Consider the following 24815-nt stretch of genomic DNA (forward strand, 5'->3'; position numbering starts at 1 on the left):
AGAAATGACTGGGGAAGACTACGACCTTGGTTTATGCTTCTGCCTTCTGTGTGAGATGTTTAATCTTTTTCCTCAGCTCATGTCGTTGGATTGACAGCAGTTTTATTGTGACTGGGATCGTGACTTTGTTAGGTTTGGATGTTGATATTGGGATATTATTAACGTTGGTATTGCCATCTTATCCCAGTAAGGATAGGAGGCTTGTGTTTGCTGGGATTACTCTATTGCCTATGTTGTTTGGGATTCGTCTTTTCATTGACATTGGATTCTTCGTTTTTTTGGATTTGAATTTTCATTCATTCATTCATCTTCTACTGCTTATCCGAACTACCTCGGGTCACGGGGAGCCTGTGCCTATCTCAGGCGTCATCTTGCATCAAGGCAGGATACACCCTGGACGGAGTGCCAACCCATCACAGGGCACACACACACACACACACACACACACACTCTCATTCACTCACGCAATCACACACTACGGACAATTTTCCAGAGATGCCAATCAACCTACCATGCATGTCTTTGGACCGGGGGAGGAAACCGGAGTACCCGGAGGAAACCCCCGAGGCACGGGGAGAACATGCAAACTCCACACACACAAGGCGGAGGCGGGAATCGAACCCCCAACCCTGGAGGTGTGAGGCGAACGTGCTGACCACTAAACCATCATGCCCCGGGGATTTGAATTTTATTTTTTGTTAAATTGGGTATTGGGCTCTTGGGGGTTTTTAGTTGTAATTAGAGGTTGCCTATTTTGATTGGGATTGGTGTATTGTCCTTTTTGACATTCGGCGTACATGTTTTTGGGATTGGGATTGGTACATTGGTATTTTTCTGGGATTGTGAGTATGTCTGTTTTTTGCGATTGGAGTTTTGCCTTTGTTGTGGTCAGCCTTTTGCTTTTGTAAGAATTGGGATTTATTGTTTGTTATCTTATATTATGTTATTGATATTATATTTTTTGTAACTGGGATTTTTATCCCTGCTAATATTAGGATGACACCTTTTAGGACCGTAGTTTTTTCATTGTTGGGATGCATTTTGTTGAAGTTAGCAGTTTGTCTTTGCAATCGGAATCTAAAGATTTTATTAGTGTCAGGTTGTTGTTTTTACAAAATCAAGTCTGTAGATGAAACAGTTGTAACTAGGGCAGGGGTCGGCAACCTTAAACACTCAAAGAGCCATTTGGACCCGTTTCCAACAGAAGAAAAACACACGGAGCCACAAAACCCTTTTGACATCTAAAATGAAGAGAACACTGCATATATTGTTTTTTTACCTTTATGGAAAGTTTAGAAAAAACTGTAGTGTGTTGCATTTATGAAATCAATGAACTGCTACCGAGTAAACAAAATTTTATTTCAGCCGGCAAACAAAAATATTTTGAACAGTTTGAACTAACCTTAACAAAAAAGACGCTGGGTCGAAGGTTACTTTCAAATAAAATGTTCAATGTCTAATTGAGTCCTCTTCGTATTCATGACATCAAAATTTTAACTTGCCGGCTGCAGCGAACCAAAAACGCGTCTGCTTCTGTGTCGGATTTCACAAGTCGGCAGTTATGATGTGTATTTTGAGCGAGAAAAAAAATTAAACACGGTTTATTTTAATGCAGGGATGTTAAGTGTCACGCATTGAGAGTGACAGTCACTCATTTGGGTCTTTTGTCACGCTCTCCCGCCACACATCGTATTTCTCACGCAGAAAATCTTTTTGACTATTTATCATATATTTAATAAGCCGCAGCGCCCAAAATGTTTCAGTCCGCACCACTGTCTCTATGGAACCGGGCAGGAATCAAGCGCGTCTCCCCTGGAGCTCTTAGTCGAGTCTGACACTTTTCAGCCAATCAAAAAAAAGTGGATACACATTAGCCAATCAGAAAATAGCACTATTGTATCTGGGTAAGATTTAATGCAACAACCATTGAAAAAAAGCATATTCATTAGCGAGGGTATTTTCGCGCTTTGGAGATGTCACGCTTGCCTGTCTTCAAAACTTGAGAGCCCTGTTAATGTTACAAGAGCATCATAATCTTAGAATTACATTTTTTTAAAAACTAACTAACTAAAATAAAATTAAATTAAATATTTATTTTTCAAATCTAGGGGGGCACGGTGGCTTAGTGGTTAGCACGTTCACCTCACACCTCCAGGGTTGGGGGTTCGATTCCCGCTCTCCACCTTGTGTGTGTGGAGTTTGCATGTTCTCCCCGTGCCTCGGGGGTTTCCTCCGGGTACTCTGGTTTCCTCCCCGGTCCAAAGACAGGCATGGTAGGTTGATTGGCATCTCTGGAAAATTGTCCCTAGTGTGTGATTGCGTGAGTGAATGAGAGTGTGTGTGTGTGCCCTGTGATGGGTTGGCACTCCGTCCAGGGTGTATTCTGCCTTGATGCCCAATGACGCCTGAGATAGGCACAGGCTCCCCGTGACCCGAGGTAGTTCGGATAAGCGGTAGAAGATGAATGAATGAATGAATGATTTTCCAAATCTACAGGGAGCCGCAGCAGAGGGATGAAAGAGCCGCGGGTTGCCGACACCTGAACTAGGGTGTAACATGCGACTGAGAATATCCAGTCACATTGTCCTTCTGCATAATAACATCTCTCGAGAGAATTCTATTCACATCTATTTAGTCACATCCTGCACTTCTGCGTTCAGACACAGAATAATACATCACAAAAAAAGGCTGAAGAAGAAGACAAAAAAAAACAACCCTAGTATTTAATCTTTTATAGTTAATTGACCTTAAGCTGAAAAAATGTTATATCACTATAATAGTAATTCTTTATTAAAATATGGTTTCAACATATTTCATATGTTTTGCATCATGGCCTAAAAGAACCATTCCTCTCTTGAAACAGTAATATTGGTGTGATGTTGTTCCACTATAATCTCTCTGTAGTGCTGTGAGCAGATGATTAGCGTGAATAAAACCACAACAGCTGCATTTGTAGCCACATGTGGCAACAGCCAGGCTTGCTTATGTAAGAGTTTAGATTACTTACGAAAGAAGTAAATGTTAGATAATGTTTTCATTCTGTTTCTTGGCTTCTGCATTCACAAAGATATTAATAAAAAAAGTAAATCATTTCTGTTGATTATAAGAGATGAATTATAGCTATAGTTATTATAGATTATTATATATAAATATAGTGGGTTTTTTTGTATGTTTGTATAGGTGTGTGTGTGTGTGTGTGTGTGTGTGTGTGTGGAGAAAGTGAGAGCGTGAGAGCGTGAGAGAGAGAGAGAGAGAGAGAGAGAGAGAGAGAGAGAGAGAGCGTTTGAGAGAGAGAGAGAGAGAGAGACTGCCTTCCTATCCAGGGTGTATTCCTGCCTCATGGCCAATGTTCCTTGTAAATGCTCTGGATCCACTACAACCCTGATCAGGATAAATTAGTTACTGCAAGTGGCTAAATAATCTTATACAAAAATAATTCAAATATATCAAGACTACACTGATTGTCTGTTTAACAAAAATGAAGGTAAGCATTACATTACATGTTATATAAAACACTATGATAAATACATCAACCTTCCTCATTTTCTATGATCTACTTTCTTCTCTCTCTCTCTCTCTCTCTCTCTCTCTCTCTCTCTCTCTCTCTCTCTCCTAACTTCATGAAAGGCAAAAAACACAATTGTTTCACCAAAGTCCAGACCATAATATAAGCCATCCAAACAACTTATCATTTGTTAGCTACATTGGTTCTCAATATAATGAGAACATTAACATTTTCATCCATCGATATGGATTATGGCATAGTCAGGCATAATGGTGAAATAACCCTATAACAAGGCATTTATAAGATTGGAGATGACTAATGTTTGGTAAAATCTTCATCACCTGGGCTTTTTTTTCATTAGTCTATCTTACATTTCTTCAGCTGGTTGAAATCGTCTCCACTGTAACTTCAGATTCATGTATTATCCTATGTAGACTAGTCTATACATACAGTATATAAGAGTTCTTTAAGGGCTCTTAGTTTCTCGCTCTTAGCTACCTAAACAGTTCTAGGGAACATTGTTTTGTAAGGTTATACTGAAGGTTATTGTTCCTGGTTACACAACTGCACTTGATATACAGTAGTTGTAGAACAAACATCTTATGTTTATATGTTTATGTTTATAAGCTCACTGTTTGGTGTCATCCAAATGAGGACGAGTTTCCGATGTGTTTCTGGTTACACTCAAGGTTTTTCCTCATAACATCTCAGGGAGTTTGTCCTCACCACCGTCACCTCTGACTCATTGCTCATTAACAATAAATCTAAATTTTATTTTAAACTTTGTCATTTTTATTCTGAATTTTATCCTGAAGATCGTTGGTAGCATTTATCAATCACATAACGATTAACATTAAAGAATCCCATTTTATTTTACATGAAAAAGGAACAAAATAGGGGGGGCACGGTGGCTTAGTGGTTAGCACGTTCCCCTCACACCTCCAGGGTTGTGGGTTCAATTCCCACCTCCGCCTTGTGTGTGTGGAGTTTGCATGTTCTCCCCGTGCCTCGGGGGTTTCCTCCGGGTACTCCAGTTTCCTCCCCCGGTCCAAAGACATGCATGGTAGGTTGATTGGCATCTCTGGAAAATTGTCCGTAGTGTGTGATTGCGTGAGTGAATGAGAGTGTGTGTGTGTGCCCTGTGATGGGTTGGCACTCCGTCCAGGGTGTATCCTGCCTTGATGCCCGATGACGCCTGAGATAGGCACAGGGTCCCCGTGACCCGAGGTAGTTCGGATAAGCGGTAGAAAGTGAGTGAGTGAGTGAGAGGAGTGAAAGGACTCCTACTCCAGCAGAACCTGAAGGGATGTGAAATACGCAAGAAACGGTTTTCATTTATGAACAAAACCTGGCAGTGTTAAATCTTATTGTATATTTAATTTTCTCAAGTTTAAGAAAAAAAAAACTATATTTTTTAACCACTGTGAGTGAGAAAGTGGGACAGAGGACTTCCACTACAGGAGAATGCAGCGTCTGGCCAATAAAGATGTGAAACTAATAACTTCCTTTTGCATAGAGTTTAATCTCATCTGAGACGCCTCATCTGTCCAGTGTTAAAGGGGCTACACAAAGAAAATTTAATTGAACTGAACTCTAGTGATCTCTTGGTTCCATCATTTTTGTTTTTATAACTACAAACTTATGTAAATGTTCTTTTCTCTGCCCCAGGGGTGTCATTTCACAATGAGTAGTACGAGCAGGGTTAGATAAGGTTACTGAGTGTTTTATAATATACAGACAGTGCCCAAACTGAGAGTGTATGAGGGGTGGGACTTCTCTGCTTTCATAACCCATTTCACAACACATTTCATAAGGCTTTTATAACCTGCAGCTTTAAATAAAGAGACTGCACATCACACTATCACACTACAGGACGGCTTTCTTCTCCAAAATGTACGTGATTTTCTTTATGTTACTGCATGTGTGGAACTTTTTAACTGTATAGAGCAGTCAGGGGTAAATAGTGTGTTGATAATGTTGCCCCACTATCAGCTGCACGGCGACATTTTTAAATTGACTTGAATCTGTAAATATGTTTTTGCAGGAATTACATAGTAGGAGCAATTGTGTTGCTGTTATCGTTCACAGCAGATGCCAGAGTTGGGTAAGAGTTAAAATCTTTCTATGTCAGCATTATTAGTCGTCTATGGATGACAGAAACAATCCGGGTCAATTTGATCTTTTGCTAACAAAATAATGTCATTTTATCGTAGTAAACAAATGAACATCTAAATTGTTTTTTTAGATCTTGCTGATGTTTTTTCACAGCCACAATGCTACTTACAGAACATGAATACACAAATATATATGATCCTACAGTTTTCTTTAAAAAATATTAGCAGATTATTCATTCATTCATTCATCTTCTACCGCTTATCCGAACTACCTCGGGTCACGGGGAGCCTGTGCCTATCTCAGGCGTCATCGGGCATCAAGGCAGGATACACCCTGGACGGAGTGCCAACCCATCGCAGGGCATTAGCAGATTAATAAGTAGTTTATTCAACATAATATCTCAGTATGACCTTAATGGACTTTGACTCCTCAGAAACTCCAGCGAACCCACATCCTACTGCACAGAGACCCCGGAGTGTCTGCTGTTTGATCTGACCTGTAAGGGAGAGGAATATGAGGTGAGTCTCTGAAATTACAAAAGCAATTCTGGGCCTGATTTCTTTTCTATCTTGTAGATTTATTTATGCACTGACAGCCATTTGCACTGATATTTACCCTGATTTCTATTTGCTGTTACACTTTCATACTGTTTTTTTTTTCCCCAAAATACGTTTTAAGGAGAAATTAACAGTATATACCAGGGGTCGGCAACCTTAAACACTCAAAGAGACATTTGGACCCGTTTCCCAAATAAAAAAAAAACACAGGGAGCCACAAAACCCTTTTGACATCTAAAATGAAGAGAACACTGCATATATTGTTTTTTACCTTTATGGAAAGTTTAGAAAAAACTGTAGTGTGTTGCATTTATGAAATCAATGAACTGCTACCGAGTAAACAAAATTTTATTTCAGCCGGCAAACAAAAATATTTTGAACAGTTTGAACTAACCTTAACAAAAAAGATGCTGGGTCGAAGGTTACTTTCAAGTAAAATGTTCAATGTCTAATTGAGTCCTCTTCGTATTCATGACATCAAAATTTTAACTTGTCGGCTGCAGCGAACCAAAAACGCGTCTGCTTCTGTGGGTCGGATTTCGCAAGTCGGCGGTTATGACGCGTATTTTGAGTGACAAACAAATTAAACACGGTTTATTTTAATGTTACAAGAGCATCATAATCTTAGAATTTAGAATTACATTTTTTTTTAAACTAACTAACTAAAATAAAATAAATTTAAATTAAATATTTATTTTCCAAATCTACAGGGAGCCGCAGCAGAGGGATGAAAGAGCCACGTGCGGCTCCGGAACTGCGGGTTGCTGACCCCTGGTATATACTATAGACCAGTGTTACTCACTGCGCGGCTCGTCGAGCCTCCTGCGGCTCGCCAAGCTTTAATGTGCGGCTCGCATGGCAGTAAATAATACGATGATATGATCATGTGGTTAAAATGTATTTTTCATTTAAATAACATTAAAAACAATCAGGGAAGCATAGAAAAACGAATGTGCTCTATTACAAATAATAATATATATTTATATATATATTATTTGACTCGTCACTGACTCACTGCGTTCTGCGCAATAGCCAGTTTTTGGCGGCCTGCCAGAAGCTAGTTTGTGTTTCATGCTAGTTAACAACTTGTGTTTACTGTACACACGGACTAAAAAATGGATCGATTTCTTATCAAACAATCCCGCGCACAAAATGAACAGAAACGAAGCAATGTAACAGTTACAAAAGAGGTAACTGATGAGGAGCATGCGTCATCCGCAACTCGAGTAATTATTGTATTGCAATATTGTACATTGTATTTAAGCAGATAAGCTATTTAAGACATAGCTTATCATAATTTGGCATACTTTGCGGTGAAAGTGGCTCTCCTATTGACTTTGTCCTATCAGTGTGGCTCACATGAAAAAAATAGTGAAGACCACTGCTATAGACTAAACATGACCGCCTGCTGCTACATAGGCATGCAGACTGCACAATGCTAAATTGGTGGCTATAAGTCTTTATTAGCTTACAGATTTGCAACTTTACTCACAACTTGTTACTCTGGTGTAAAACTAAATACATTGTGGTTGGCTGGATGTATTCTGGGTAATAAGGTTTAAAATGGGGTAGAGGTATTATTTGATACAAGTATTTTAACATGTGAGATAAAGTAACTCAGAGTAATCAGATAAAGTAATCAGATTCACAGAAACTGGAAAGTACAGTCACTGAGACTGGACAGTTTCAGACAGAGAACCTGAAAGAGACCAGTGAGTCTGTGACAATGATTGTCTCTGATCCTGTTCTTGGCTGACACGAGTGAAGTCTGATGTGATCTTCTGCTATTGTATCTCACCCACATCAGGGTTTGATATGTTGCGCATGCTGAGACGCTTTTCTGATCACTACAATTACGGCACTGAGGGACTTACATTTATTTCTTTTATACAGCTAAGCAATTGAGGGTTAATGGCCTTGCTCGGGGGCTCATCCGTGGCAGCGTGGTGGACCGGGGATTCAAACTCACAACCTTCTGTTTAGTAGTCCAACACCTTAACCACTAGGTTACCACATCCCACTACAGTTGTAAAGAGTGATTATATAAATTACTGTACATTTCCTTGCAGCTTGAACCACTCCAGAGCCATTTTCCTTCGAGGTTCTCGTCAACAAAACATTTTCACACACAGAACTGTCGCTCACTCAATGTTTTTTGTTATTTGCACCATTCTGTGTAAACTCTAGAGATCATTGTGTGTGGAACCAACAACCATGTCACCATTAAAGTCAACAGAGAACAAAGTGTATCTTCATTTTGATGTATATCGTGAACACTATCCGATGCTCTTACTGCTGCGGTAACACGAATGGCTGAATTACTGCATAAATAAACAGTTGTGCAGATGTTCCTGTTAAAGTGGACAGTGTGTATATGTAACATTAAGTCTGGCAGCTTTTCCTTTTTTGTTTTTTTTAGGTGCGTCATTACGAGGCTACGAAATGGGTGACCACGGACGTAGAGTCCATGTTTAAGGACTTGGCCAAAATTAAAGGTTTCAGGAAACTTTACAAGTACATCACAGGTGAAAATGAAGCAGGTGAGAAAACTAACCTGTAGTTAGGAGTGATCATGAACTTATGAATTTATTATGCAGAGGATATAATTACATTTATACGTATAAATGTATATACTATACTACAGGTGTTAATATTGACATGACAGCCCCGGTCATCCTTAAAGTCAAAGAGGAAATACCTTTGCTGAAAAAATCAGTCTACAGTCTCAGCTTCCTGTTGCCTTCTGCCTACCAGAAACAAGCTCCCCAGCCAACTGACAGCACTGTGAGTGTGCGGGGAAGGAAAAAGTTTAAATCGTGACCTCTGTACATTTACGAGAGTCTAGGCTTGACACATTATTTGCTTTATTTCCTCATACCGCAGGTGTACTTCACGGACATGCCGGATACAACCATATACGTTAAGAGCTTTGGAGGCTGGAGTGTATCAGCAGTAGCTACAATCTATGCTAACAAGCTGAAAGAAGCACTCGACAAAGCTGGAGCCACTTATAACACAGACTACCACTACGATGTTGGCTATAACAGGTAGAACTAATCAAATACTTGTGTGTTAATTCACATAAGTCTCCAGTCGCCGTACTGCGAATGACGCCAGTAAGCGTTCCTATTACTGCTTGCTGGTCTTAGCGGTTGGCGCAACTAGCGTTCCACTTAAAAACAAAACAGAATTTTTGCCGCTTTGAATTGGTGTTTGTGTATAAAATTTACCATAATATTTTCGCATACGAGATGAAAACCAGTAAATAAGTACTTTACTTTATAGTACTAACTAGTTTAAGTACTTCTTTACTGTTATGATTGCACGTGATAACCGTAGCTAGCTTGTCGCCGACATTCCACAGCATTATAAAAATAATTGTAAATATATCTTGACGCGACCTACAACGTCGTTGTATAATAAATACAATGTTTTCATTTGCAAGGTGTTGTGTCGTAAGAGGAATAATCCACTTTGGGATTTCCTGTTATAGGAAAATAATCAACTGTTGTGCTTTATGACTTAAGCTAATAAACAGCAATGACAAGACCTTGCTTAAGAGTAGAGCACTTTATTAATGTTTATATTTGGTGTTAAATTGTGTGTGTGTGTGTGTGTGTGTGTGTGTCCAGCCCAATGAAACTGATGAACAGACATAATGAGGTGTGGTATGAGGCCAAGGGAGCACCCGTGTGTCCACCTGTTGAGTAACACAGCTTGTCTCCGTCATTTACAGCATGTTTGAGGTAAAACACGAACACTCAAGCTACAAAATAAAGCGACTGTGAATGTTCCATATATTTTTTTATCTCCAAAGGAAACAGCCTGACAAACCTGAAGATCACTGAAGAGCAAGAAGTTTCTTCTGTACTTTTTGTTGAAACCCTTGAGTCGTTATTATTACATCAATAATATTCCAAATGTAATAGTGGCTTTTTACTCATTTTTATTCATTATTAAAATGACTCAACTGCTCATTTGATTTGTTTACATTGTGAGTGAATGAAAGCAAGAACTGTTTTTGTCTATATCTCAGCATCAGAGGTCAATACTGCCAAAAAATTACAAAATGACCCAATTACTAGAATACTGTTTTAACACTGTTATGCCTTTAACACTGTTATGTGTTAACATTTAACACTGTTATGCCTCTGTAGAGAAATTAGATTTCATAAAGAATGCAAATAAACCTCATTTATTTTAGTTTATGTATTTATTTTTTTAGACAGTACATATAAAAAACATGAATCGGCATTAATGCATACAGAGTTTTGAGTTTAGAAATATATGGTTTATTGCAAATTAAACCTTTTTACTGTACAATAAAATCTAGATTTATTAGAGCAATATCCACAGCAAATCTAAAGAATAGCTTTTTTAATCATTTTCAGGTAAATGCAGATTACATCATACCGAGGCTAGGTTCAAAAATCAGGGACTCTCTGTCTCCTGCCCCACCATCTGAAAATGTTAGGTTTTCATTTCATGCCTCCTGCATTTAGGGAACAGAAATGTTTTAGCTCTTCATTCAATTCAATCTTATTCACTCTGTCACACTTAGTGATCATCATCATCATCATCATCATCATCATCACATTGCGTCTGACCAGCTTAGTAATAATGTGAAAAATAGGCAGGATTTTATTGTTTCAGTAAAAGTATATCCATAATAAAGCCAACTATATTAAAAAAGAGTTTTAAAAAATCTAGAATTGTTTTTCTGTTTTATGTTCGGTTGCAGGTCACAATTCTGGGATTTGCAGATTTTGTGTGTGCACGATTACTTTGAAATATTTTTTAAAGTATGTTTTAATGTTTGGAGGAAAACGTATGATAACGTTCAAAGAAGAAAAAAGAAGAAAGACTGAACAAAAAAAAACTCTTGCAATCTGTTCCATGGTTTTTCTGGTAATATGTTAGTGGTGCTAAAGAGATAAGGTTTTTTTTATGCTTTTTTTTGCTGTTATTCCAAATGAAGAAGAAGAAGAAACATTTAGCATAATACAGTTACAACAATACTTTTAAAGGCAAAAAATCTCCAGTGTCTCATGTTAGCTGTCCAAATCTTTGGGTTTTTTATGTAAATCTTATGTGTCTTATGTTTTGATTAGTTTAAATTGAAGGTGTGAGTAGATGTAATAGCATGTATTAACACGTTCGCCTCACACCTCCAGGGTTGGGGGTTTGATTCCCGCCTCCGCCTTGTGTGTGTGGAGTTTGCATGTTCTCCCCATGCCTCGGGGGTTTCCTCCGGGTACTCCGGTTTCCTCCCCCGGTCCAAAGACATGCATGGTAGGTTGATTGGCATCTCTGGAAAATTGTCTGTAGTGTGTGATTGCGTGAGTGAATGAGAGTGTGTGTGTGTGCCCTGTGATGGGTTGGCACTCCGTCCAGGGTGTATCCTACCTTGATGCCCAATGAGACAGGCACAGGCTCCCCGTGACCCGAGGTAGTTCAGATAAGCGGTAGAAAATTAATGAATGAATGAATGAATGAACTGACAGTGCTGCTGCGTCACCATCTCTACTTGTACGTTGTTGCGATTAATAAATATACATTTAAGATAAATGTAAAATATATTTAAAACAAAAAAAATTGTAATTGATAAAAGCTACTAAAATTCTACTTAAAATTCTTCTATAGGAAAATTAAAATCCTGGATTTTCAATTCAGAATTATATTTGATTTAATCTTTTTTGCTGCATTGTATGATTATCATCTTACATGTTTTCGCTGCCGTTACATCCTTGGTTTAGAATATCAACAGAATATCAATCTTTTGCTTTATATAAAATCCATAAGGTGTCCAGTTATTCATATCTTTTCTCGTCATGTCAGACAACTGACTCAGGATTATCTGTCACCCTTGAACTGTTTTATCTCCTTTCACTACATGTTCCCTCAAATCTATGTTTCCTAAACTGACTGTCTTTGTTCATGTCTGGCGCATTTGTTTCATGATCAAAGTGCCAAAGGAAGGATTAAATAGTTTTATCAATAAAATGACTAATCACTTCTTTTAATAAATATGATTTACAGTATTACTGTACGGTACTTAACACACCAGACACACTTCCTTGCTCTGTATTACAACAAGCATGAGACATGCGAATAATATGCAGATTTTTTGGAAAGACATGACACTAATTGCAATAGTACAAGAACATGGAACGTGTGGAAATACACTCATTGTTTCTGTGTCCACTCAAAGGCTGTTCTACAAAGGCTTTGAAGGTGTGCCATAGAAGGTTTATTACCCTCAGCATGGAGCAAAGTCCTCCAGAAGGCCTCCACACTGCACCAGCTGTTCTGAACTTGTTTCACTTGCCCCTCTCATCTGGACCATGAATATTTCAGGATTTCACCCAGAGAGTCCCCCGGCCTCAACCACACACCCTGCAGGAAATATACAGGACCTGACAATGCAAGAGGAACCGTCAACCTGTAAGTGAACATTCATGAGATTATACGTGTTTGATTGGGTGCTGGAATTGGGTTTGATATTTATTTCCAGTCAAATTTACTGACTAGTTATGTTCACTGCATATATAGTGAACGTGACACTTTCTACCTACACAACACTCATTATCTTTACTACGGTATGTAGCATTTCTATGTCCCATTACCCTCAATAACATGGATTTTGCACCTATTAATCTACAGTATGTTAAATCATATACAAAATGTTTGTAATGTGAAACTTTATTAATAAATAATAATACTCAGCAGGCAGGAGAGAAAACAATACATAAAATACAAAGGCAAATTGATTACGATGTATTATCTTGATTAAAAATAAAAAGACAACCTATAGAAAAATAAAGAAATCAATAAATAATTTATTAATAATAATTTTTTCATTCAAGAAACTGAGCTACGCTCAAAAAGGATCATGCAGAAAAAAATCAATGTTGGTCTTGCACATAGGTCAGTTTAACCAGAAAATGACACGAGGGCTAATCACCAGATTATAGGAAACATTAATCAGAACACACATCTATACTGAAGCAGTAGACAGATAGATAGATAGATAGATAGATAGATAGATAGATAGATAGATAGATAGATAGATAGATAGATAGATAGATAGAATTCTTTTAATTCTAAGCCATGGTTCAACTATAAGGCTCTATTTTAAAGCACATTAAGTGTATGAATGTTAATATTTAAATAAGATATTTAAACAAGTCAGTCATTTAGAATTTATTGCTTTTATTCATGCAGTTTAGTGCAAACTGTGTGAGTTTAACTAAAAAAACTGTTAAAGTAAGACACAGAGGATTGACAGACACAGAGGCCACACCTCCTTTACTTTAATTGACAGACACAGAGGCCACACCTCCTTTACTTTAATTGACAGACACAGAGGCCACTCCTCCTTTACTTTAACTGACACACAGAGGCCACACCTCCTTTACTTTAACTGACACACAGAGGCCACACCTCCTTTACTTTAATTGACAGACACAGAGGCCACACCTCCTTTACTTTAATTGACAGACACAGAGGCCACACCTCCTTTACTTTAACTGACACACAGAGGCCACACCTCCTTTACTTTAATTGACAGACACAGAGGCCACACCTCCTTTACTTTAATTGACAGACACAGAGGCCACACCTCCTTTACTTTAATTGACAGACACAGAGGCCACACCTCCTTTACTTTAATTGACAGACACAGAGGCCACACCTCCTTTACTTTAATTGACAGACACAGAGGCCACTCCTCCTTTACTTTAACTGACACACAGAGGCCACACCTCCTTTACTTTAACTGACACACAGAGGCCACACCTCCTTTACTTTAATTGACAGACACAGAGGCCACACCTCCTTTACTTTAATTGACAGACACAGAGGCCACACCTCCTTTACTTTAACTGACACACAGAGGCCACACCTCCTTTACTTTAATTGACAGACACAGAGGCCACACCTCCTTTACTTTAATTGACAGACACAGAGGCCACACCTCCTTTACTTTAATTGACAGACACAGAGGCCACACCTCCTTTACTTTAATTGACAGACACAGAGGCCACACCTCCTTTACTTTAACTGACAGACACAGAGGCCACACCTCCTTCCTTAATGAAGGTATAGAAGCCACACCTAGTGACATTAATGATATTATTTATTCTGCCTTCATTTTAAAGTGACAGAAACGGTGGCCACGCCTCCTTTATTAAACCTGACAGGAATAGAGGCCTGAATAGAGGCCAAACCATCTTCACTGGAACCTACAGAAACAGAGGCCACGCCTCCTTTACAAAAATGATATAAAGAGACCACACCTCCTTCATTAAAACTGACAGAAACAGAGGCCACTCCTAATATTTGTAGGATTGACAGGCACAGAATACACACCTCCCCAAAAAGGACTGGAAGATGCAGGCTCCATGCTTATTTCATCTCATTTATATCTTTATCTTGATACTCAGAGCATGAATTTGAGCAAAAGGCATTAAAGTATTTTTACTTCCCTTCCTGTCATGTCTCACAGCTGGTGAATTGAAGCCTGACCCTGGTATTCGTGTAGAGCCGGACGAAGCCTGTCCCGTGTGTGGTGACAGAGTGTCCGGGTATCACTATGGACTGCTGACCTGCGAGAGCTGCAAGGCAAGTCAGACCACAGACACACATATACACACAGAGGGGATATTAATGATGTAATATATATTAATGATGTAATATATCTAAAAGACTCATTTTCATTATCTATCTCATTTTCTTTGTGAATATTATCTTGCTCCAGGGCTTCTTCAAGCGGTCAGTGCAGAATAACAAACACTACACCTGTGCAGAGAAGCAGAGCTGCCCCATGGACCCAGCGCAGAGAAAAAGATGCCCTTACTGCCGATTTCAGAAGTGCCTAGCAGTGGGCATGAAGAGAGAGGGTAGGTTTCCCATTCATGCACCTTTACATAAGCACAAACACACAAGCACTGAGTGTGTACATCAGGCTCCTCTTCATGCTAGATGCTCTTTTACATTTTTTCTCGTGTGAGGACCCTGAAACACCAAGCTGATATATCTGATGACTCGTAGTTTTCGCGGCACATTTCTCACTGAAAATCAGTGGAAGACTTTTCAACCGAATGGATATTCAAACAGAAGTAAGCAAAAGGAATCACTTATTCGCTCATATTTATAGTGATTATAGTGCAAATAATTCGGCTGAGCGGAATTTTGAAATGTAGTCATCAAAGTGACACAAGAAATGGTAGTTTATGACAACATACCGATACCGGTAGGTAGTATACGGTTTTTCTGTGCTAGTTAGTACAGCAGTATTGAATTTGGTGCCATTTAGTACCTTATACAGTACAGTATGTATGGTTCATTGTTTGGATTTTTGTCCCAAAGCCCTGCGTCTACATCCAACCTCACTTCGATCGATGACCTCTTTGAGGTATAGACCTGTTAGGTGCAAGGGAGCAAGGGCTTGAAAGGTGTAAAAGAAAGCATTCAGGACATTCTTGAAAAAATGTTTTAATACAAACTCTTTACACAAACAAGCATTTGTATAGAACATTCTATAGTTTTCAAGTGAGACCTAAACACAATTGGCAGCAAAAACAAAAGCACAGCATCTCACTCACTCACTTTCTACCACTTATCTGAATCTGAACTACCTCGGGTCACGGGGAGCCTGTGCCTATCTCAGGTGTCATCGGGCATCAAGGCAGGATACACCCTGGACGAAGTGCCAACCCATCGCAGGACACACACACACTCTCATTCACTCAATCACACACTACGGCCAATTTTCCAGAGATGCCAATCAACCTACCATGCATGTCTTTGGATCAGGGGAGGAAACCAGAGTACCCGGAGGAAACCCCCGAGGCACGGGGAGAACATGCAAACTCCACACACAAGGCGGAGGCGGGAATCGAACCCCCAACCCTGGAGGTGTGAGGCGAACGTGCTAACCACTAAGCCACCGAAGCACAGCATTTGGTTCAATTTAATTACGTTTTTGAGTGTAACATTTTTAACAGTGGGCATCGTCGCAAAGCAGCTTTAAAATAATATATAAATTCAGGAGAAACATTTTAAATATAAAAATTCCTTGAGATGATATGAGGAGGAAACCTTGAGAGGGACCAGACTCAAAAAGGAAACCCATCCTCATTTGGGTGACATCAGAGAGTAAGATTATAAATGAATCAATAAAGTCTTGAAAACCTTTTATTTATCTTCAAAAACTTGAGAGCACAATTATTTGTGGCCACTGCAGACAAAAGCCATCTTCATCTACAGCAATGTCAGGTATCTCCAGGCTGTCCATGTGGAGCCATCCTCACTAGCAGTAAGCAGTAAGAACTTCAGACAGAAGTAGAGCATCAGGATGGATTAGGCTGGTCCGGAGAACAGAACGGGTCAGGATCACTATGATCTCAGGAGTAACATATCGTCGTTGTCAGACGGAATCCTCGTATCTCCAAAACCGTTATTTTTCAGTAAATTAAAAAAACGCCGTACCTTATCTGCAGTGCACAGGGTTTAGTCCCCGTTACAGTGGATTGTCTTGCGCTTAATTCCTGTCCTCAAACGAGCACCAGAACTAGCGGGGGTCAAGATTTTTTTTTTCTTTGAGCCCAGTGTTTTGAAGACATTTACCTCAGAAGACGTGTTGATACGTTGCGACTCTTCTTGAGGAGAAATATGCCGTGAAGCTCTCCTGCAGAGTGAGGAAGAGGTGGACAGTTGAAGTGTCCAATGGAGTTATGAGATTTGCGCTCAAGCTATTTTCAAGACTTTAGATTGGTTAATAACTTGTAAAAATAACAGACCCACGTGGGGACTGACCAATAGCATCGATATGTGAAAAAATATGAAATTGACCAAATTTGGACATACGAGGTTTCCGCCCGACAGCGACGATACGTAACAAGCCATAGATAGATAGAGAGAGAGAAAGAGAGAGAGGGAGAAAGAGAAAAACAGAATATTAGTACACTGTTTTCCTGAGTGCAATTAGGGACTCAGGACAGAACAATTCTCCACTAAGTAGTAAAACTCCTTTACTACTGAATATGTTCAGACGTACTGATTATATTTGGTATTGTGGTTTCCCTCCTTGGACTAGAGAATGATTTAGTGTGTGCGTGTCATTGCAATCTCTTCTGTAAGATGTGAAGCAAGAGGTAAACGTCAGTAGGCCTTGTTCCATGCCAACTTGTTGTTAGTTTGCTGGTTGCCTTTGCCCTGAAACGTCAAATACAAAGATAAAGGTGGTAGTGAGAGTTGAATAATTCTTTGCTCCATTTATCTTTAAGGCCATAAAACAAGAGCACATTTAGATGGCAGAGATAAACCAGCAGGGAAATACACTGTTCAAAGCTTTTTTTCATTGTGTAGATAATTTAAAGATAGGTGAAGGATGTATTGTACTGTATGTAGGCTACATCTTGACAAACGATGAGTGTTTATTAAGAGTCTATTGGCAATATATCTATAAAACTAACCTTGTGTTAGTGTTATGCAGGAGTTATATAAGTACAGTGATACTGATACTGTCATCAAAGGATTTGGCTTTGTTTCCCCGGGTTGAGCCTGAGATGAGATGGGTTACGGTCTGTTTTGTTATTTCAGACGTTTTTTTGACGTCCGTGTGGTTCTCCAGTTTCCTTCCATCTCAAAAAAACAAACTAGGTGGATTGACTACAATAATTTGCTGCAGGTGTGAATGGGTGTGTGTGGGATCCTCTGTGATGGACTGGTACCTTATCCAGGGGTACATTACCATCTAGTACCCAGTATAAGAGAAAGGCTACAACCCTTGTCAGAGCAAATCAAATCAAATCAAATTTTATTTGTTACATACACATACATACAGGTGAGTGTGTGTGTGTGCCCTGCGATGGATTGGCACTCCGAACAGGGTGTATCCTGCCTTGATGCCCGATGACGCCTGAGATAGGCACAGGCTCCCCTAATAAGAAAGCAAAAAATAAAATAAGAATAAAATAATAAAAAAAAGTATAAACTATATAAGAAAACTATATAAGAAAACTATATAAAAATATGAAAATATAGATGAAGAAATAATGTATATACATATGCAGAAATATACATATACATAAATGTGTATGGTTTTTAAAGATTGTCCTTAAACTGTCCAGGTACAGTAAGGTGTGTAAATAGTGTATAAAGTGGCACTGTGCTGTGCAAGTCCAGAGTTAACGTGACAGTGACAGTCCAGAATTAAAGTGTCAGTGCAAAAAAAAAAAAAAAAAAAAAAAAAAAGGGTGCATAGAACAGTGGGGATGGAGAGAGAGGTCCAGTGGGAAGAAGCTTCTCCTCATCCTCTCCGTGTTTGCTCTCAGGGAGCGGAAGCGTTTCCCTGAACGCAACAAAGACAAAGAAACAAAGAGCAAAGCAGTTATCAAAAACAGATGAGCAAATGAACAATCAATTGAACAATTAATATATGTGGCTGGTTTCTTTATTTTAAGATTTAGTGTACTTTTTTTACAGATGATTCAAAAGATATTCATCTCTGCCATCTTAGAGGACATGGGGACTGCTGGGAATTCTATTCAGCTTTTAGTCAAGGTTAAAAATAACAAACTGTTGTTTTAAAATGTCCACAGCTGTTCGGGCAGACCGAATGAGGGGCGGACGAAACAAATTCGGACCTCTGTACCGACGGGACAGACAGATGAAACAGCAGAGAGGAGGATATCACGAAGAAACCACTAATGCCTACAGGATCAAACTGGAAGGACCACAAACACCTTTACAAGCACACAAGTTCCACCTCCTGCCTGGCGCTTTCACATCTCCGCTAGGCTCGGACCCCTTTCACCAATCACATGCTCTTCCCCCTAGCATCAGCCAACCAGAGCTCATGGTTCTGGATTGCACATTAAGCAGAGACGGGGCACTGACTGCACCATCGCTGCCATGTCCTGGCATCTACCACCCCAGTTTCCATGGTTTCCCTCAGGAGAAAAGAGAGATGGCTTTCAGCTATGGCCCTGCTACACTATGCACCATATCCACACCTGTGCTCACTCCCAGCTCCACCCACACACCGGTGTCAACTCCTACGTCAGATCCAACACTGTCCCTGTCCCTGACCACAAACCTGACCTCTGACTCGCCCTCATCCAACACAGGCTTCCTAAATGAGCTGATGCAGGGAGAGCCAGAAGAGTCACAGGTCTGTTCACGAGTGGTCGCCAGCCTGAAGAGAGAGCAAGCCTGCCGGGGAAAACATGACCGCCTCAACACCTTCAGCATCATGTGCAAAATGGCTGACCAGACTCTGTTTGGACTGGTGGAGTGGGCACGCAACTGTGCACTGTTTAAAGAGCTCAAGGTAGTACTCCCTAATATTCCTAATGTCTGTGTGTGTGTGTGTATGTGTGTGTGACAGGGAGAGAGAGAAAACAGAGAGAGATATGCACTGTGATGGGTTGGAATCCTGTCCAGGGTGTCTCCCGCCTTGTGCCCCAAGTCCCTTAGGATAGCCCCCTTGTTCCCTGCAACCCTGTGTAAGATAGATCAATGAAACATGTTAGCATCCTAGGCCAGCGGCAGTAATAGGCATGAGTTGCCTTATCGCACACCAATTTGGATTTTACCCATCCAAACTCTCTCACTCACTCACTCATTTTCTACCGCTTATCCAAACTACCTCGGGTCACGGGGAATTGGGCATCAAGGCAGGATACACCCTGGACGGAGTGCCAACCCATCACAGGGCACACACACACACACACTCTCATTCACTCACACAATCACACACTACGGACAATTTTCCAGAGATGCCAATCAACCTACCATGTATGTCTTTGGACCGGGGAGGAAACCGGAGTACCCGGAGGAAACCCCCGAGGCACGGGGAGAACATGCAAACTCCACACACACAAGGCGGAGGCGGGAATCGAACCCCCAACCCTGGAGGTGTGAGGCGAACGTGCTAACCACTAAGCCACTTTGCCCCCCCCCCTTCCAAACTTTGATTTTTTTATTTATTTTAGCCAAAGAAAAATAACAGAAATATTAGCATGATTTCTAATTTCTGATTGGGTGTGCAGTCAATGGACAATGCAGCATTACAGGCATTTTTCTCAATTTGTGATTGTTGTGTAGCAGCTAACGAATGCTCATAATTTGAACGACAAATACATTTTATTACATTTACGTGACTGCCGTAACGTTTTTAAGCCTTTAAAGTAATACAAGCACTAGCACTGATTACCCTCCTATTATTTGTACAAACCCACCCTTATATAATTGGCTGGAACCAGTCCTGGTAGCATCTCATTCATTCTTCAGCTTCATTATGTGATTTATTACAAGCTGTACAGGTAATATTTGTTTACTCTTAACTGCTATCCTGGTCAAATATTGTGTTATATAGATGTGATAAAGTAACACTGTAGACATGATTTTTCTGTTTAAGCTATAAATATAGGGGGGCACAGTGGCTTAGTGGTTAGGACGTTCGCCTCGCAACTCCAGGGTCGGGGTTCGATTCCCGCCTCCACCTTGTGTGTGTGGAGTTTGCATGTTCTCCCCGTGCCTCGGGGGTTTCCTCCGGGTACTCTGGTTTCCTTCCCCGGTCCAAAGACATGCATGGTAGGTTGATTGGCATCTCTGGAAAATTGTCCGTAGTGTGTGATTGTGTGAGTGAATGAGAGTGTGTGTGTGCCCTGTGATGGGTTGGCACTCCATCCAGGGTGTATCCTGCCTTGATGCCCGATGACGCCTGAGATAGGCACAGGCTCCCCGTGACCCGAGGTAGTTCGGATAAGAGGTAGAAAGTGAGTGAGTGAGCTATAAATATAAACTTTTATTCAGCCTTTTATTCCTTAGATGTTTTGCTGAGGCTTGGTGTGACTTTTTCGCCTATATTTTATATCAGTTATTTTTTCTTTCTTTGGTCATATTTATTTAATTCCTGAAATCTCTTTGAGAGGTCATTATTTGCACACATGTACTGTATGGACTGTTCGAGACATTAATGAGGATCGATCAATTAATGACCTACAGCATGCCAGCATGGATGTTTGAGCTTGCTAATAAAGATAACTGCTGTAATATTCAGGCAGTGTGTTTAAAATTGTACCAGAAAGGTCCTACAGTCATTTTAATTACGCATGATGTTTTACTTTCTTCACTAGAAATAGCGGGCGCCCACGTTGACACCCGTACCTTGTGTGCGATGTTTTGCAGGTGGAGGATCAGATGGTGCTTCTACAAAGCTGCTGGAGTGAGCTGCTGGTTCTGGATCATCTGTGTCGTCAGGTGGATTATGGGAGAGACGGTAGCATCTACCTGGTCACTGGACAACAGGTCATTATACAAACACTAGCTTAAAATTTATATGGAATATGATGAAAACTGACTCTGATTTCACTTCACAGACTTTTAGACGTCACTGGATCAGCGAGATCTGTAGTGTATTGTAACTGTCCAATACTGAAATCAAGCAGAATCTGACTTATTAGTTATCCCGTTTTTACTAATCCGCTTTTAATATCGCTAGTTTTCCTTGAATTTCTTGACTGCTTTAGAAAAAAAAATTAATTTTTAACCTTTTAGTTAAAAATTATTTTTAGTTTTTTTTTTTTATTAATTAGTTTTTTATTCTCTGAATTTTATCTGCATTTTTTTACTAGATGATTTTAACCCATTTTTTATTTAAAATATATCCAGGTGCATCTCAATAAATTGGAAATGTTCATCTATTTCATTATTCATTCATTCATCTTCTACCGCTTATCCGAACTACCTCGGGTCACGGGGAGCCTGTGCCTATTCTCAGGCGTCATCGGGCATCAAGGCAGGATACACCCTGGATGGAGTGCCAACCCATCTCAGGGCACGGGCACACACACACACACACACACACACACACACACACACACTACGGACAATTTTCCAGAGATGCCAATCAACCTACCATGCATGTCTTTGGACCGGGGAGGAAACCGGAGTACCCGGAGGAAACCCCCGAGGCACGGGGAGAACATGCAAACTCCACACACACAAGGTGGAGGCGGGAATCGAACCCCCAACCCTGGAGGTGTGAGGCGAACGTGCTAACCACTAAGCCACCGTGCCCCCCTTCTATGTCATTAATTTAACTCAAATACTTAAACTCATGTATTATATACATTCAGTACACACAGACTGAAGTAGTTTAAGTATTTGGTTCTTTCGATTGTGATGATTTTGGATCACATTTAAACAAAAACCCAAAACTCAAAAAATTGTTAGCCTTCTGGAATGTGTGTTCATTTACTGTACATGTACGCAATACTTGGTAGGGGCTCCTTTTGCTTTAATTACTGCCCCAATTTGGCGTGGCATGAAGGTGATCGGTCTGTGGCACTGCTGAGGTGGTATTAAAGCCCAGGTTTCTTTGTCAGTAGCCTTCAGCATTCAGCATCTGCATTTTTTGGTCTCTTGTATCTCATCTATAGGGTTCAGGTCTGGTGAGTTTGCTGGCTAGTCAGTCAAGCACACCAACACCATGGTCATTTAACCAACTTTTGGTGCTTTTGGCAGTGTGGGCAGTGTTCCAAATCCTGCTGGAAAATATAATCAGCATCTTTAAAAAGCTGGTCAGTTGAAGGAAGTATGAAGTTTTATAGAAATCCTTGGTAAACAGGTGCAGTGATTTTGGTTTTCAAAAAAACACAGTGGACAAACACCAGTAGATGACATCACACCCCAAATCATCACAGACTGAGGAAACTTAACAACGGACTTCAAGCAGCTTGGGCTATGAACTTATTCCCCCTTCCTTCAGACTCTAGGACATTGGTTTCCAAATGAAATTTGCTCTCATCTGAAAAGAGGACTTTGGACCACTGGGCAACAGTCCAGTTCTTCTTCTCCTTATCCCAGCTAGGACATCACTGACACTGTCTGTGGTTCAGGAGAGGCTTAACAAGAGGAATATGACAACTGTAGCCAAATTCCTTGACACGTCTGTGTGTGGTGGCTCTTGATGCCTTGAACCCAGCCTCAGTCCATTCCTTGTGACGTTCACCCAAATTCTTGAATAGATTTTGCTTGAGAAGCCTCTCAAGGCTGCGGTTCTCTCGGTTGGTTGTGCTTCTTTTTCACAACTTTCTGTTAACGTGCTTAGATAAAGCAGTCTGTGAACAGCTTCTTTGGCAATGAATGTTTGTGGCTTTCCCTCCTTGTGAAGGGTGTCAATGCTCATCTTCTGTACAACTGTCAGATCAGCGGTCTTCCCCATGATTGTGTAGCTTAGTGAACCAAATTGAGAGAGCATTTTGATGGCTCAGGAAAGCTTTTCAGGTGTTTTGAGTTGATTAGCTGATTGGCATGTCATTCTATTCTAATGTGTGTGTTATTTATTCTTCTGCAGATCGAGGTGTCGACCGTGCTCTCGCAGGCGGGGGCGACACTGAACAGTCTGGTGTCCAGAGCGCAGGATTTAGTGTCCAAACTCCGGGCTCTTCGTCTGGACAGACAGGAGTTCGTATGTCTCAAGTATCTTGTGCTCTTCAACCCAGGTGTGTCATAAAGAGCAAAAATAAGCAGCTTCTGAAGAGTTTATTACCTACACTAATCTAACACACCTAAACCTTTTCAGGAACTTCTGGAATTTTCCTTATAGATAAGCATAAAAACATCTGTTAGTCAAGTAATCTACGGACGTGTAGGGTTGAAGAACCTTACAGAGCACAGAGAAGATGGAGGCTGGAATGATGCTCCATATTGATTTTTGTTTTGTTTTTCAAACCGTTTTAAACATGAAGCTTGTTCTGTGGCATCATAAAGACACTGATGCTTTTGAGTATCCACACTATTGTTTCAGGCTGCGAACCGGGATGTGAAACGTCGTTTAGTCGTCGGTTCACTGAGCAGTTTTGAATGTGTGTTGGTTATAACATGAAAATTTGCCCGTAACCAATCATTGACTTTTATTATGGCAACTAAATACAGTTCCAGGAAGGAACAATAATTGAAAGGTTTCCACTTGTGAAATAGAGATGAGAGTGTGTGTGTGTGTGTGTGTGTGTGTGTGTGTGTGTGTGTGTGTGTGTTACAGATGTGAAGTCGGTGCAGGACTGCAGGCAGGTGGAGCGCACTCAGGAGCGAGTGAACAGAGCGATGATGGAGCACACACTGCACACACACCCAGGCCAGTCGGATAAATTCGGCCAGCTTCTTCTCCGGCTGCCTGAAGTGCGCAGCATCAGCCTGCAGGTGGAGGAGTACCTGTACCAGCGCCACCTGCTCGGTGACCTGCCTTGTAACTCCCTTCTTACCGAGATGCTGCACGCCAAACACACCTGACCAGACAACAAACGCATCCTGTACACAAGATTCAAGTCCATTTTGCACTATTCTTCCCCTAACCATGTTTGTGAGTGTTTGTTTGTTTGTTTTTTTCTGCACCATCTTCAGTGTTAAGAAGTGCTGCTTTATCGTCCCTGATGTCAACAGTTTTGAATCAGGACCAGATAAAACACACAATGGAACTCTGACAGTATTGTTAAACACTCCTGCAGTCAAAATAAAAGCCCTGTTAGTTCAGTGTCACTTTGTTTGTATTTAACATTCACAGAAATATGTGCATGCGGTAAGGAAACATGCTGGTGGGAATTAAAAAAACAACAACAACAAATTTA

General features: G+C 40.4%; 2 protein-coding genes and 1 long non-coding RNA gene across 3 annotated transcripts; 2 read left to right on the forward strand and 1 right to left on the reverse strand.

Moving 5' to 3' along the window:
• The first annotated feature begins 5300 nt into the window (after window positions 1–5300).
• On the forward strand, window positions 5301–10154 carry soul5 (heme-binding protein soul5). Its single transcript, XM_060897544.1, has 8 exons — window positions 5301–5398; window positions 5550–5609; window positions 6054–6138; window positions 8597–8717; window positions 8822–8961; window positions 9061–9224; window positions 9810–9923; window positions 9995–10154. Coding segments are annotated over exons 1-7 (651 nt in total). The 5' UTR covers window positions 5301–5396; the 3' UTR covers window positions 9889–9923; window positions 9995–10154.
• Window positions 10155–12437: 2283 nt separating this feature from the next.
• On the forward strand, window positions 12438–24726 carry nr5a5 (nuclear receptor subfamily 5, group A, member 5). Its single transcript, XM_060897460.1, has 7 exons — window positions 12438–12621; window positions 14684–14799; window positions 14936–15077; window positions 18783–19513; window positions 21376–21495; window positions 23546–23693; window positions 24233–24726. Exons 1-7 carry the CDS (start codon window positions 12522–12524, stop codon window positions 24478–24480), a joined length of 1605 nt encoding a protein of 534 aa, XP_060753443.1. The 5' UTR covers window positions 12438–12521; the 3' UTR covers window positions 24481–24726.
• LOC132864178 (uncharacterized) lies at window positions 16875–18122 on the reverse strand. Its single transcript, XR_009650189.1, has 3 exons — window positions 18024–18122; window positions 17237–17394; window positions 16875–16990 (listed from the first exon to the last, which is right to left on the reverse strand). It is a non-coding gene; the product is annotated as an uncharacterized LOC132864178 (long non-coding RNA).
• Window positions 24727–24815: the final 89 nt, after the last annotated feature.

The sequence above is a fragment of the Tachysurus vachellii genome, chromosome 21 (assembly GCF_030014155.1).
Source record: "Tachysurus vachellii isolate PV-2020 chromosome 21, HZAU_Pvac_v1, whole genome shotgun sequence".
Taxonomy (NCBI): domain Eukaryota; kingdom Metazoa; phylum Chordata; class Actinopteri; order Siluriformes; family Bagridae; genus Tachysurus; species Tachysurus vachellii.

What these genes read in the sequence shown, in the direction of transcription:
- soul5 (XM_060897544.1), top strand. An exon ending in ACAGCAGATGCCAGAGTTGG is followed by an intron (nt 5,610 to 6,053) that starts GTAAGAGTTAAA and finishes TTGACTCCTCAG; the next exon opens with AAACTCCAGCGAACCCACAT. An exon ending in TACGATGTTGGCTATAACAG is followed by an intron (nt 9,225 to 9,809) that starts GTAGAACTAATC and finishes GTGTGTGTCCAG; the next exon opens with CCCAATGAAACTGATGAACA.
- nr5a5 (XM_060897460.1), top strand. Translation starts at nt 12,522, where the DNA reads ATGAATATTTCAGGATTTCACCCAGAGAGTCCCCCGGCCTCAACCACA. An exon ending in TGACCTGCGAGAGCTGCAAG is followed by an intron (nt 14,800 to 14,935) that starts GCAAGTCAGACC and finishes ATCTTGCTCCAG; the next exon opens with GGCTTCTTCAAGCGGTCAGT. An exon ending in CACTGTTTAAAGAGCTCAAG is followed by an intron (nt 19,514 to 21,375) that starts GTAGTACTCCCT and finishes GATGTTTTGCAG; the next exon opens with GTGGAGGATCAGATGGTGCT.